The sequence below is a fragment of the Martes martes genome, assembly GCF_963455335.1.
Source record: "Martes martes genome assembly, chromosome: 18".
NCBI classification, from domain to species: domain Eukaryota; kingdom Metazoa; phylum Chordata; class Mammalia; order Carnivora; family Mustelidae; genus Martes; species Martes martes.
The window spans coordinates 34,108,690-34,122,358 of NC_137906.1; the positions used below are offsets into that span (position 1 = coordinate 34,108,690).

Consider the following 13,669-nt stretch of genomic DNA (forward strand, 5'->3'; position numbering starts at 1 on the left):
GTATCTCCCTCTACCTTTTTTTCAAGCAACTGGACCCCGGGCTGGTTCATTGGCCTTTGCCCAGCGAAGATGAGGCGGGAGCATGAACGGGCGCGGGGGTGCTGCTGTGTGAGGGCAGGGTGGAGGTGGGGGGTGACCGAGTGTTGAGGCTGAGGATGTGTGGTGACAGCAGGGAGCAGACACTCATCGTCCTGTCCTGGACAATACAAAGAGCGGCGCAGTAACGCACCAAGTGCGGCGTTCGGGCAGGTTTTAGAGTCTCTGTTCAGATGAAGCACTGATTCTGCAGGGTGTGGGGGCATTCCTCAGAATCCCACGTGAACTGCTTTCTGGTTTTTTTTTTTTTTTTTTTTTTTTTTTTAATTTTGAAGTAATTATAGACACAGGGAAGTCGCAAAAATAGAATCCTGGAGTAACTTTCACCTGTTTTCTTGGGCGAAGACATTTATGTTTCCTGTAATTGCTTATGGAAGTGCGATCAGGCCAGGCCTTTCTGCCAAAGATGGGTTTCTAGCCGGCTCTGCTCTTTCGCAGACCCTCTTGCCTTGACCTTTCGGTATATAATGTTACTTTTCATTTATGTAATTAGTTACCAAGAGTTGAGAGCCATAAGGCGACATTTTATTCACATGAAAGCTCATGTTAAATGTCCTAGTTAGCATATTTCCCGAAGTAAGTCTGTCCTGAGGATGTGCCTGGACTGGGAGGTGGAATGTCAGTCCGTGTGTGTGAGCGGAGCGTGTGAGGCAGGGGCGGCGGGACGTCTCTGCCTCTGAAGGGAGGGTTTACTCTCGGCAGCTCAGTGCCCTCTGCGTTTTGTTGGGTCCTATTTAATATTTAGGATGAATTCTGGAATTCAATTATAAAGTGTGGGGGAGAACAAAAAAGCATTTAGGATACGTTTCAGTTTCTTCCTGTGTAAAAACCAAATCCGACAAAGAATGGAATCGTATCGGAAATCTAACTCAGTAGCTGAGTTAGAAGCGAGGCAGAGCTTCGGGACAGTGAGCTCTTCAGGGTCTCATGAGTGTGTGCCCTGAGGTGATTTCTCATTTGGTTGATGGCATTTCTTTGGTCCCCATAAAGCAGGCACGTTTGATTGGGCTCTGCATTTGGGAGTTGCTAAACTCTAGAATACGGCATTTTGTAAACCAGAGGCAAGATCACCATTTAGGGGCCACAGATCTTGAGTACTGAAACCCACTGTGCTCGTTCTGTGAATCACCTCGGATAAGATAAACCACAGCCTCCGCGAGCCTCCGTTCCCTCGTCTGCAAAGTGGGAGTAACATCTGTCTTGGGCCCCCTTGCAGGATTGAGATGCAGCTCACGTGTGAGTCTGAAATAGTGGCCTGCTTTGTTCCTAAGCCGTTCTGACACATGACCTTGAACCCATCTCTTGGCCTTTTTGGGGGACTTTTGCCCCTCCGAGGGGTTTAAGTCCTCACTGCCTCTTGAAGAAGCTTGGGTACATACTGCAGCTCTGAGATGGGACGCCCCCTCTGGAGCAGCCCTTCCTTCCGAAGGGCCTGTGCCGTACGTGGAGCCGGGTTACACGGAGCCGGAACACTGGGGGAGGAAGGGTGTTGACACGAGGGGTCAGGGCCAGCTGTCACGCTTACTTTTGATTCTCATTTCTTTGGTAAAGAATACTGCCCTCTCATGAGGATTGATGGACATGTTTTCTTCAGAGCAATTCAGGTAGTCGCACACATGCATGCTTCGGAGCCCGAGGAGTCCGTATCCCGGGCACTTGGTTGTCTTAGCGAAGTCTGGCGACGGAAGGGTGAAGGCAGCGCGTCCTTGCCATGCTCTTCCCCCAAGCTCAAGAGCCTCCTTTGGTGCTTCAGGGGCTTGGGGGTCAGGGATGCCAGAACGGCCCCTGGTGCCAAACCAGGCAAAGCCTTCCGTGTTCCTTAGAGGGGCACACCTCTGATGGTTCTCGTCCCCAGCCGCCTGGTGAACCGCAGCCTGTCTGCAGCCACGAGGTACCGAAGTGGAGAGAAAGCACATAGAGATTAGTACAGCACCTTGACCTTGGGTAGCCGCTTCCTGACGTTCTGTAAAAGTGCCAGCCAGTAAGATGGTGCGGCGGCCTGGGGAGGGCTGCCCTTCACGGGAGCTGAGATGCGCCCACGCAGATGCTGCTGGGCTTGTCAGGGCTCATCAGCAGGCAGTGTCACCTGTAAATGAAGAGTCACCATCTCAGCCAAAGGTGCAGTTCTAAAGTGTGACTTTTTTCCCCTCCCCAAGATTTTATTTACTTATTTGAGAGAGAAACAGGCTCCCCGTGGAGCAGGAAGGCAGAAGGCAGATGCTTAACCCACTGAGCCACCCAGGCGCCCCTAAAGTGGGACTTGTAACTGAAAGTCTGCTAAGAGAGAGGCACTCTATCCATAGTCCACTTTCTGTTGGAGGAAACCTCAATTCCCTAAATTGGCCTTCATGTCTTGTTGAGTAAATATAACGATTTTTACGATTCATGTGGAGAAGAATACCAGTTTCTTTCTCTTTAAGTTAATCCCCCTTCAGGAGTCCAGGCTGGTATTTTCACAGAAATGGAGAACTGGTGAAGTTAACATTTATTTTGGGGCTCACTTCTTAGCAGTCTTGTCTCTCAAACAGCGCTGGGCTGCGGCGGGCATGGCCGTGGCACTCTCTCCGGGTGCCCCATGGACCCTGTGCGCCCACAAGCACCTCGCCCCCCTCCCTGCTCTTCTGCAGACCGGCCCACGTCAGCTCTTCCCTCTTCCTCCCGGCGCCCCTGCCTCTAGCAGGTGTCCCACGAGCCGCTTTGTGCTGCCTTTGCGGGGCCTGTCCACTCACTGAGGGTGACTTGGGAATTGCCAGAGTAGAGTAGACCTTTCTTACAGGCCGAACTCTGGAATCGAGGAGGGCAGGCAGGTGCGTGTCGTTAGCCCTCTGGGTTTGGATTTCACTCCTACATGAGCTTGTGTCACTGCACTGTTGTGGGTTATCAGTGCTTGGGAAGGACGCTCTCGCTTCCCTCAGTCAGGGTTAGCGGTTAGCTTGCGGGGTCCCGCAGGTGTCGGTCGTCCCACGCGGGGTCCCACGGCCGCCGGCCGTCGGTGCTGTTTGACAATGCCCGAGCCCTGTGATTGACACGGCCTTTTCTTGCAGACACGAGTTGGCGCTCCGAGGCGACGTTTCAGTTCACTGTCGAGCGCTTCAGCAGACTGAGTGAGTCGGTCCTTAGCCCTCCGTGTTTTGTGCGAAATCTGCCATGGAAGATTATGGTGATGCCACGCTTTTATCCAGACAGACCACACCAAAAAAGCGTAGGATTCTTTCTCCAGTGCAATGCTGAATCTGATTCCACGTAAGACAGTTTAAATGATGCGATTACAAACCCACAAATAGTTACGCTATGCGATTGAAGGCCCGATCTGATTGGCCTCTTTGAACTTAACGGTATTGAGTTTCCTTGCTGCCTCTACATAGCCCTTTGATTTTACATTCGATGAAATACATTCCCCTCCTTAAAACTCACTGGTAGGTATTCTGTCCAAAAGGCGTCTGTTTTTCTTGCAAATGAGAAAGTGAGGTTCACGTGTTAGGATCTCCCAGCCCACGGAACCTGGAATCGGGCCCCAGCGCACGGGCTCACTACTGAATTCCGGGCTTTGGTAGGTTATCAGTCACTGCCCAAAGGGAAAACTGTAGTCCAGGAAAATCCTCCGGTCCCGTGGCCTCCCCATTGTTGTGTTAACCAGTTCCTGTGTGTTGATTCAGAAAGATCGAATTAAAACACTCTTGGAGGGTATTACAACATGGGCCTCTTCAGCGTATTTTAGGAATATTGTTTTGTTCCTGTCATTTTAAAAAAGAAGTGTGTAATAAAATGTCTTCAAATTGAGAAAAGTCTTCATGGTCCCATTATTCAGATGGAACTAAAGATTAAGGCTTCACATTTTCTCCCCACTGATTCCTTCTCAAAAGGAGAAGGAATTAAAAACTGTCACTGTTCAGCATTTCTCAGAAGCTTAGTTGACATTGTTTGAAGGGGTCCCCGGATCACTAGGTCACCATGTCCTTCTCGTTCCCTATCGAGGAGCCCATGAGAAGGCTGCTTCCTTGGACCATGATTGTGTGGTCACCCCCAGACGGTGGCTCTTTGGAGCTCTCATTGAAGGCTGTTACCCAGAGGGCACTGGCCCTCCCTGTTCTGTCCAGGCCCCAGGGAATGCAGTCCGTTATCTTGGGCTCTTGGCTGGAGTGGGTAAGAAGTGCAAAGCCAGGTGTGTGCTGCAGCCAGGACCTGTGTGTAGGTTAAATTTTTTCTTCCTGTGTTCCCATTATGATCTGGTTTCTGGTGAGTATTTGGGCTACACATTAGTCTAACAGACAACTTCATGCTGACAGTCATTGGGGAAACAGCGAGCGGGCCGTGTTCAGCGTGGCCGGCCTGAGCCAGCATAGTGCCGGTACTGACACTGTGCTCAGCTCTCTAGCTCCAAGCCCTTAGTGGACCTTTCAAGGGCTGTAGCCTTTCGGTTTTTAGACATTGATCCAGAGGCCCTTTTGTGATCTCTGCCCACCTTGACGGCAGCAGGGGCTCTTGTGCTGTGCCGGGATTCGGTGGCTCTGCTTGGAGTCCCCCGGGAGGGGCCGGCGCAGCTCTGCCGGGGAGCTGCTGTGAGGGGGGGGGCTCCTGGAGGGCACAACTCTCATCTTCTCTCGTTCTGTTGTGTCACTAATACCCGGAGTAGATACTAAAACTACCATGTGACCAGAAAAGCAGCCTCTCATAGAATCTGAAGACCAGTATCTAAAATTCAGAAACTTTTCTGTTTTACTGGTAGCAATTAAAAAAAAAAAAAAAACTGACCTAAAACTTCATGAAGAAATTAAAATGAATAAAACCACGGGTCAGATCACTACAGGCGGCCTAGGAGCACCCCCGAACTCTTTTAGCTGCGTTCACCATTAGAGGTGAATGTGGAGCTCTCCCAGCTCCTCCCACCCCTCCCAAAAAATAAAAGAGGAAAAAAGAAAACTAATATGGGAAGTTCTGTGTGCTGTTACTGAAGTGAGCAGTCGTCAGTTAAGTCGGTCAACTGAGGCTTAGATTTTCCTTGAACAGGTCGTGGTCCTGCCACGCGCAAGCCGTGCTGAAGATCATAAATTATAGAGACGACGAGAAGTCGTTCAGCCGCCGCATTAGCCACCTGTTCTTCCACAAGGAGAACGATTGGGGGTTTTCCAACTTCATGGCCTGGAGCGTAAGTAACCGACTGTTTACACGGAGTGATCTGAGCCTTACTCCTTCCCGAGTTCCTTCACTCCTCAGAGCCTTGTGTCTTTTAGCATCAAAACGTGTGCTTCCTAAGTGGGGCAGGTGTCCGGAACTATGTGTCCTCCAGTTTGCTGGCTGAGGTTTTTAAGCAGCCGACAGGGCAGTATTGGGGGGGGGGCACCCAAGTCGGGCATGGTTTCAGGGAACCTCCTCAGTTCTCAGGCCCAGGTGTTTCGGCTGCTCTTGGGAGAGGTGGAAACCAGGAGCACGTTGTCAGGAGTGTCCAGGAGTGTCCTGCTCGGCCCTCCAGCACTGGATCCCCGGGATCCAGTCTCCGAGCCCTTGCTCTGGGGACCGAGCGCTGGTGCCTCAGGCCATGCCCTGGATCAGCCCCCAGTGCGTCCCAGATGCTTCCTGGAGGAATCTAGCCCTTGCTGGTCTTGTTGAGAGGACATTAGTTAAAGCAGATCAAAACACTGCAAAATCAGAAGCACCATGTGGGGGTTGGAAAAAGTAGTATTTTCCTCTAATTACGTAGAGGGCACTGGGGTAATTGTTTAGAACGAAGCAAGCATTTGTGTGTTCTTATGCAAGTTGGATATTCTTATTTTTTATAGGAAGTGACTGATCCTGAGAAAGGATTTATAGATGATGACAAAGTTACTTTTGAAGTCTTTGTACAGGCGGATGCTCCCCATGGAGTTGCGTAAGTTTTTCTTTAATTGGGTGCTCTTAAGAAACACCTTTTGTGCTGTGATGAGAGAAGCACTAGCATGTGAGCAGAGACACACATACTTAACAGATACGCACCCTCTCTGTGCTTGCCCACAGTCGAGGGGTGTGCGGCTCTGCACTCCAGCCTCACGTTCACTCCTTTGCTTGGCCTGTTTTCTGGAGCGGTTTCTGTAGGCCGGACACTGCTGTGCACTAGGAAGGTGATGGTGGTCGGCAAGATAGCTGTGCATTTCTGTCCTCAAATATCCAGACTGGTGGGGCAGTTCATAAATGCTGCAGAGGAAATGCCCAGATTTTACTCTGAAGAGGGCAGGGATGGGAAGGTCTGGGAGCGGCGGGTCTGAGTCAGGAAGCAGGGGCGGAATGGGTGGGTTGAAGATGGTGAGGAAGGTGGACCCCAGCTCGGAGGACCGACAAGAGAAGCGATGATTGCTCAGTGCTGGGAGGTCTGTGTGCACGAGGCAGTGTTCGGCCTTACAGGAGGCATGGAGGGGTGCGGGGCTACTTGGCAAGGAGGGGAAGAGGTTGGGGCAGGGAGAGCAGCAGTAGCCAGGAGACCAGCAGGGAAGGCTGGGGTTGGGTGGTGCATCCCGGAGGTGTGGAGGTTGAACCCGAAGCTGGACTCCGGCTGTGGGGCCCTGCTGCCTTGTCCAGGCCCCAGGGTGAGGCAGCGAGTGCAGGCTGGGAAGTCGCTGAGCGGCAGGCACCCGGTTCTTGCTCCCGTTATTTTATCTCCACGTGGCCCTGCTCTGGCAAGAGCACCGGTGTGGGTTGACCCGGATGGCCCGGGGCCGGGAACTGTGGGGCAGCCGAGGAGGAGCTGTTCCTTAGTCCGGGTCCCGGCATCTGCGGCCTGGGGCATGCGCAGGAAGAATCCAGCTTTTCCTGAGCCTTTTCAGAGCTCAGGTTGGATCCAGATATCAGGACTGGAAGCACAAACAAGAAGATTAAATTTCTGTGGGTTTTTATCCCATCCCCCCATTTTGAAAATCTTCCCCTATGTTTATGATGATACTTTTCTTGACTAAAAAAGGGGATTGGGGTTTTCCAGTCTTACCAATCACAGCAGATTTCTTGCTTTAGTCTTATCAAACCTGTTCAGCCATTATTGCTTAATTTTTGATTGTAGTTTTTAAAATAACCATCTATAATTTAGGATTCTTGCATTTTCTTGCCAGTTTTAAAAATTCTCCGTGGATGCATTCACACACACAGACACTCAAACCCACTCACACACACACTTGAGCCAGGGCCCTTTGGGACACCTGAGTGTGGCAGCAAGGTCATAGGCTAACCCCTGGAATCGCAGAGTACTATGGACCCCGGCCTCGGCCAACAGTAAACATCTCCTCTAGGGTTGGTCAACACTTGGTGGCAGTCATGTTTGTTCATGGCTTTGCGTTATATACAGAGGGTGATGGGGAAGGGGGTGGCTTCAACTGGCATTCTCTCTAGCTTCCTGTGACGATGGGGGCAGTGTGCAGCGCGGGCTGCTAACTCTGAGGTAATACACCTTTTCTCCTCAGCAACCACCACTGTAGACTAGGGAGAAAAACTGGGAGTTGAGAACCTCGAACTAACGAACGAACCCCCAGTGTACGTGCTTGTCTTTGCTTCTCTGTATAACTGCAAAGAGAGGGGTTCCGACTGTGCATTTCTTGCTGACTCCACATGTGACCTAGTGTGTATGCCGTGGACCCACACGGGCCAGTCGCATAGGATTCATGATTGTGTGTGAGTGGTGTGTTGGACAAAGAAGTCAGGGCTGCCGTCAGCGGCCTTAAGCTGCTTCTCCAGTGCTGGGTTCGTGCACTTGGGCGAACAGAGCCCGTGACCGTGCTAAGAACTCCTGGCCCTGGTGCCCTCAGTGCCTGGGGGCCTGGCGGTGAGTTTCTCCCTCAGAGGGGTGCGTTGGCCATTGTTCCCGTGTCAGGATGGTGGGCAGGAGGTGACGGTGCACGGCAGCGCGGGGGCTCGCCGGCGTCTCGCCGAGTTGCTCCACACACACTGCAGAAGCGAGGAGGTGTCCTGTGCGGTTTTTCCCTCAACCTCCAACTGATCTTGTAGGTGGGATTCAAAGAAGCACACGGGCTATGTCGGTTTAAAGAATCAGGGAGCGACTTGTTACATGAACAGCCTGCTGCAGACTTTATTTTTCACAAATCAACTACGAAAGGTAAATGGATGGTATTTCTCCCCTTCAACCTTCCACCCACCCTGTTGCTCAAGTCCTAAGGGACAAGCAAAGTCCTGTCACCCGACTTTGCCGTGTCCCTCGCAGTACCACAGTGCTGTCTCCAGAGAGGGCCCTCTTTTATGCGAATGCGTATCTTTATTCCTCAGCGTGTGGACACTTGTGAAGCTCACTTGGGTGATGAAAAGTTGGCTGGCTAGCAGACCTAACTTCATGGGGGCTCTGTAGCCCCGTGATAACAGTTTGTTTGTTTTTAATATGAAAACCATTAGCAGCAACATTTGAAAGTTTTATATCAAAACTGAATGGACGAAGCCACTGGCCGTGAAGTCTAATTTTCACTAACAGGTAAAACTTAGGCTCCTGAGAATACTAATAAAAACCACAGACATGCCTTGGCTCTAATGGAGGATAGCTAGTCGGCTGTCCCTTTGGAACGCCGTGTGAACAGCACAGAGCGGTGCAGGCAACGTGGGCACCTGGTTTTGGGGGGGGCCGCCGGCTCGTCTGCTGCCTGTTCCTGTTCCGGCGGCACTGTCGGTCGCTGCCCCGGCGGGACGGTGTCGCGGGGACAGGCGGATGTGGGTCATTGCAGTGGCACGCAGGTCTTACCACAGCTTCTGTTCACAAGTACCGTTCAGCTAAAAAGTGTGGCTTTAAGAGGTAGGAAATAAAAGTGGTTCTCTTTGGATGGTGAGCCGCGGGTAATTTTTTAAGTTCGTTTTTACTTTCTTGTGTTTTTTATACTGCCATCTAAAGACTTTCATGATTATTGTTTTTAAAAAACTTCCTGACCTGTTTTGGGGGATAGTTAGAAGCCCTATCCACTGCCTTAAGCCGTTGTGATATTAGAAATGATGCTTTCACATACAATTCCATTTTTATTTCTTAATCAATTATTTTAGGCTGTGTACATGATGCCAACAGAGGGTGATGATTCCTCCAAAAGCGTCCCCTTAGCGTTACAAAGAGTGTTCTACGAATTACAGCACAGCGATAAGCCTGTAGGAACAAAAAAGCTAACAAAGTCCTTCGGGTATGTATCAGAAATCTGCCTTTCCTCCTTCCTTCTCCAAGGAAGAGTCATGAGCGCGTAGTAGGAGGATGGAGAGCAGAGTGTAGGCATTTAAGTACGCCCAGTTATTTTTATCACTGTATTGGTTTATCCTTTTTGGACATAAAGGCTCTGTTTTAGAATTTAGCTTGAGACCTAATTTACCACATAACGATGTCCCTTCACACACAGCAAGATGTTCAGAGGAGGACAAAGCTGTGGTGTCCTGCTAGAATCCAGGGTGTCTTTAAATCAGGGCCCCCCAAAATAACCTCCAAACATGAATTTCAGAATGATGGCTGATTATGCAGTTTACTTTATTAAGTCTGAGTTGCTTAATATGCTCTTATTTGAAATGTGGAGGATTAAGTATAAATGTTCCTTCTCTCTTTCCAAGGTGGGAAACCTTAGATAGCTTCATGCAGCACGACGTTCAAGAGCTGTGTCGAGTGGTAAGTTCTGCGCCGAAATTGTACACTCCTTAACACTGACCGTGGCGGAGCACCGTCAGACACGGTGGCCCAGCTCAGACCTGCTTCATGCCACACGCGCCCGTCCTCGAGCGGGGCAGAACCAGGCTAGGAAAGAGAGGCAGCGTCTGTCTCATTTACGAGCCAGAAAGAAGGAGCGGAATTGCTGTTGGAGAGGGCAGTGTGAGGGGAAACTTGATTTACAGAGCAGGAGGTAGTATGGTTTGATTTTGTTAAACTGGTATGTCTGCCCCAGCTACTAATCCGAGAAACCGCAGACTGGCCTGAGGGGCTGTCCTGATCCCCCTGCTTCGCTGTTAGAACTGGGACTTCCGTCGACTCTCCGTCGACTCTCCGGAGTGTCCAGACTCCCCCTTGGCACAGAGGTTCTAATGGGGCAGCCCTCTGTGTGGGTGATTCTCCCCCAAACCGTCTTTAGTCAATAGCAAATTCCCGTCCTTCCAGTTGTGGTCAGAGACGCACGTGGAGACACACATACATAGAGACACACACACACACACACACACACACACACACACACACACACACACAAAACATGAAATGGTTATTCAAGGTGATTGGCTGGGCAAGGTGTGTTTTCTTTTTTGCAGCACTAGCTGGATTGAATCCAGTTCATTAAATATCCATGGACAAACCAGTCAATCCTGTTGACAGGCTCAACCTCATTAATCTCTTGGTGTGGACCAATACGAGTTAAGTTTAGTGCTCAATTTACATGCTTTTCCACAGAGGTAAAATGAATATAAAAAATGCTTCTAAAGGCACTACAGATTACTAATTCATTCCAAAGGCTGTACTGAGGTTAATCTCAACTGTTGCATGTAGATATTTTTATAAATACCCAATCAAGGAAGAAGACTTTGTATGTTTTCATAATTGCATGCTAAAGGTCATAATATTTATAGTCTAGAACTCCTTTGACCATTGAAATTTCCTAGTCAAGTTTCAAATTACTGTAAATTGAGCATAACATTTTCTTACAGTCACAACTTTCTCTTCCAGTTGCTTGATAACGTGGAGAATAAGATGAAAGGCACGTGTGTGGAGGGCACCATACCCAAGTTATTCAGAGGCAAAATGGTGGTATGTGGCTACCAGCTTTCAATAATGATCTTAAGCAATTTAAGAATGCAAGTATTTTGACAATTAATACTTAAGCCCTCTTATTTTCCTTATTTGTAGTCCTACATCCAGTGTAAAGAAGTAGACTATCGATCTGATAGAAGAGAAGATTATTATGATATCCAGCTAAGTATAAAAGGAAAGAAAAATAGTAAGTCCTGTGTACATTTTGGCACGACCTTTTGCTCATTTCTGTTTTGCTTTAATGCTTCATTTACCTGAGTGGTTTTTCGTTGAAATACTGCTCAGAGAAGGTAGCCCGAGTGATGAGTGTGCAGCTCGCTGAGCGCACACGGGCTCAGTCCCCCACCTGGCTCAGGCCACATGGTGTGGCTGCCTAGATGCCGGTGCTTCCCCACCCCGACCTCCCCTTCTCAAAGGAAACTGCTGTTGGGGCTTTTAACTTCCCCTCCTAGGTTGCATTTGCATACTTGAAATATTTCCAGAGAGGGGATCGTGTGGGTTACAGCCTCTGTTCTGCACTTCTCTGCATCATATCCACAAGGAGCGATGGTGGGTTCGTTTTCACCGCTTGATGATGGTCCATGTGGGGGGTGCATCACAGGCATGTTGAAACCATCCTCCTCTTGATGTGGGGGTCTTCAGCGTGGGGCTCTTGGGCCTAAGTCTCCTTGGCTGTTCTGTGCCAGTTCCAGTGCATGTGTTTGCGTTCACGGTGAGTGGAATTGTTGGCTCCGTAGCGGAAGCCAGTTTTTCAGTTTCTCAGTTCTAGTCCCTCCAGCACTGTGTGAGAGCAGCCGCTGCCGCCCAGCCACAGCGGAACTGTCGGCTCTCAGACCAGACATTCTGATGGGAGTAGGGTGCCCTGTCAGTTTTAGTACCCTGTCAGTTTAGTACCCTGAAGGTCATCGACATTGTCGCCTTTCCAAATGCTTACTGGCCATTTGGGTATCTTCTTGAACATCAGGAACGTATTCACTAGTGACTTAATGTCATCACTGAGCAGTTCTGTCACCTGGGATTTATGGGTCTGTGTGGATTTACTTGTCATCCTGGGCTCTGTTTCCCAGCACGTTTGCATGTCTGGGCATCCGATGCCTGCCGTGGTGGTTTGTGTCGCTGGGTGTTGGGGATCCTTAACCTTTTGTTCCGGTGCGTGTTGAAGCGACTTGCACATAGTGTGGTTCTTCGGAGGCTCATTCTGCGCTCCGTCAGGCAGGAGCCCAGCAGTGTTCAGTGAGGGCTGCTTGGGCCCACGGCTGAGGCAGCACCATTCTGAGTCTTCTGCCTGGAGCTCCACATGTGAGGGGCTCGTCGCTGTGGCTGGGGGAGCAGAGACCGTTCTCAGGCCGGCGTGAGCTCTGGGGCCTGTCTCCCCCCCCCCCCATCTTTTGGGCAGTTCTTCCCCCGGCCCCAGATGGAATCTGCCCTCTCAGGGAGGTGCTGGGCTCTGTGTGGGTTTCTCTTCTGCACGTGAGCTGGGACGGGGGACAGGCTCTTTCCAGATCCCAGTCCTGGACTGCTCATCGTCCAGGGTGTGAGTTCATGCGGCACAGGAGAGCGAGGCCCGTGCGTGTCAGTCCGGCCGGAGCAGCGCAGAAAGGCTTCTGCATGCGCTCGGGTCGCTGGCGGCGTCGCTGAGTTGCTCCCCCGCGTGGCACTCTCCTCTGTTGCTAAACGGCATTTCAGAATTTTGAGTGAAATCAGCTTATTCTCTGCTTTTTGTGTTAGGAACACCTGCCCTGACATCCAACTGTTCTCTTATCTGTTACTGTTTTATCTTTTCTCTTTATCCCTAATCCCCCCAGAATGGTTTTCTGCCCGTGGTAGGATGTCAGGCCTGCCCCTCTGCGTGCGGGTCTCTGGTAAACCTGTCACGTTCTCCCCATGCTCTGCACCTCTGTCAGCAGTCGGACATTCTGTCCGTGCGGATTTGCTTTTAGAGGCTGTCTTCTGGTCCACTGGTTGTCCTTGGCGAATTCTTCATCTTCCCCACGCCCCCTAGCTTTGTTGTGGTTTAATTGACAGGATTGTAAGCTGTTCGGAGGGAGCCTTGTGATTTTTCTGGACACCCTGTGAGAGGAGCACTTCTTCCTGGTGAACACACCTGTCCCTGCACAGGGTCCTCTCTATGTGTGAGGCAGGGCATTTGAGTTCTGCTCTCATAGCAGTGGGAGGTTCTCGGCTCAGTCCCTGTGTTTGATGCTAGGTCCTTGCCCTGGTTCATCTTACTCGTGTCCCAGCCTGTCCCTCCCGCCCCCACGGTCCCGCCTGCTCTCTTCCTGCCCCGCTTCAGCTGTAGCTTTATGATAAGTGTTTGGGTCAGAACCACGTCTGTGTTCTTAGAGGTTCCGGACTTCTGCGGAGTCGTGGGAGGATCATCGGCTGACTTTCTTTCTTCTCTTTCTGTCTTTCAAGTATTTGAATCATTTGTGGATTACGTGGCTGTGGAACAACTAGACGGTGACAATAAATACGACGCCGGGGAGCACGGCTTGCAGGTAATGTGGGAACCGTGGGCCGCCTTCCCCGTCACTGTGTTTTCACGTCCTTTGCTTCAGTTGTGGATGAAACAGGCATTTGTACCTTTTCATCCACTGCTCAGGGTTAGAGCTCGGGGTTAGAGCTCGGGGTTTTACTCCTTCGTGCAGACACTGTATTCTGGGGCCTCCGATTGTGCCGCTGGTGGGGCTGAGCTGCGGGCGGGAGGCTGACGTGCAGCTTCTCGGGTCGAGCCGTCCCCCAGCACGCGGGAGACCCCGTGCCGCCGTTGGGAGGCGTCTTCTCCGTGGCGTCTGTGACTCTGCTCCTCTCCTCACTGGTTTCCGCCGGGAGCTTTTCCTCCTCTTCTAGTTG

The 13,669-nt window shown here is 50.8% G+C and overlaps 1 protein-coding gene across 2 annotated transcripts in view; it reads left to right on the top strand.

Moving 5' to 3' along the window:
- Positions 1-13,669, top strand: part of USP7 (ubiquitin specific peptidase 7) — a 62,231-nt gene that overhangs the window by 33,164 nt on the left and 15,398 nt on the right. The window contains exons 3-11 of one of the 2 annotated variants that reach the window (XM_080829736.1): positions 3,141-3,339; positions 5,104-5,242; positions 5,874-5,962; positions 8,059-8,167; positions 9,091-9,221; positions 9,637-9,691; positions 10,733-10,813; positions 10,913-11,003; positions 13,232-13,314. In XM_080829736.1, coding sequence (XP_080685862.1) covers positions 3,141-3,339; positions 5,104-5,242; positions 5,874-5,962; positions 8,059-8,167; positions 9,091-9,221; positions 9,637-9,691; positions 10,733-10,813; positions 10,913-11,003; positions 13,232-13,314 — 977 coding nt within the window. The remainder of the gene's footprint in view (positions 1-3,140; positions 3,340-5,103; positions 5,243-5,873; positions 5,963-8,058; positions 8,168-9,090; positions 9,222-9,636; positions 9,692-10,732; positions 10,814-10,912; positions 11,004-13,231; positions 13,315-13,669) is intronic. The other variant, XM_080829737.1, reaches the window with a different exon arrangement.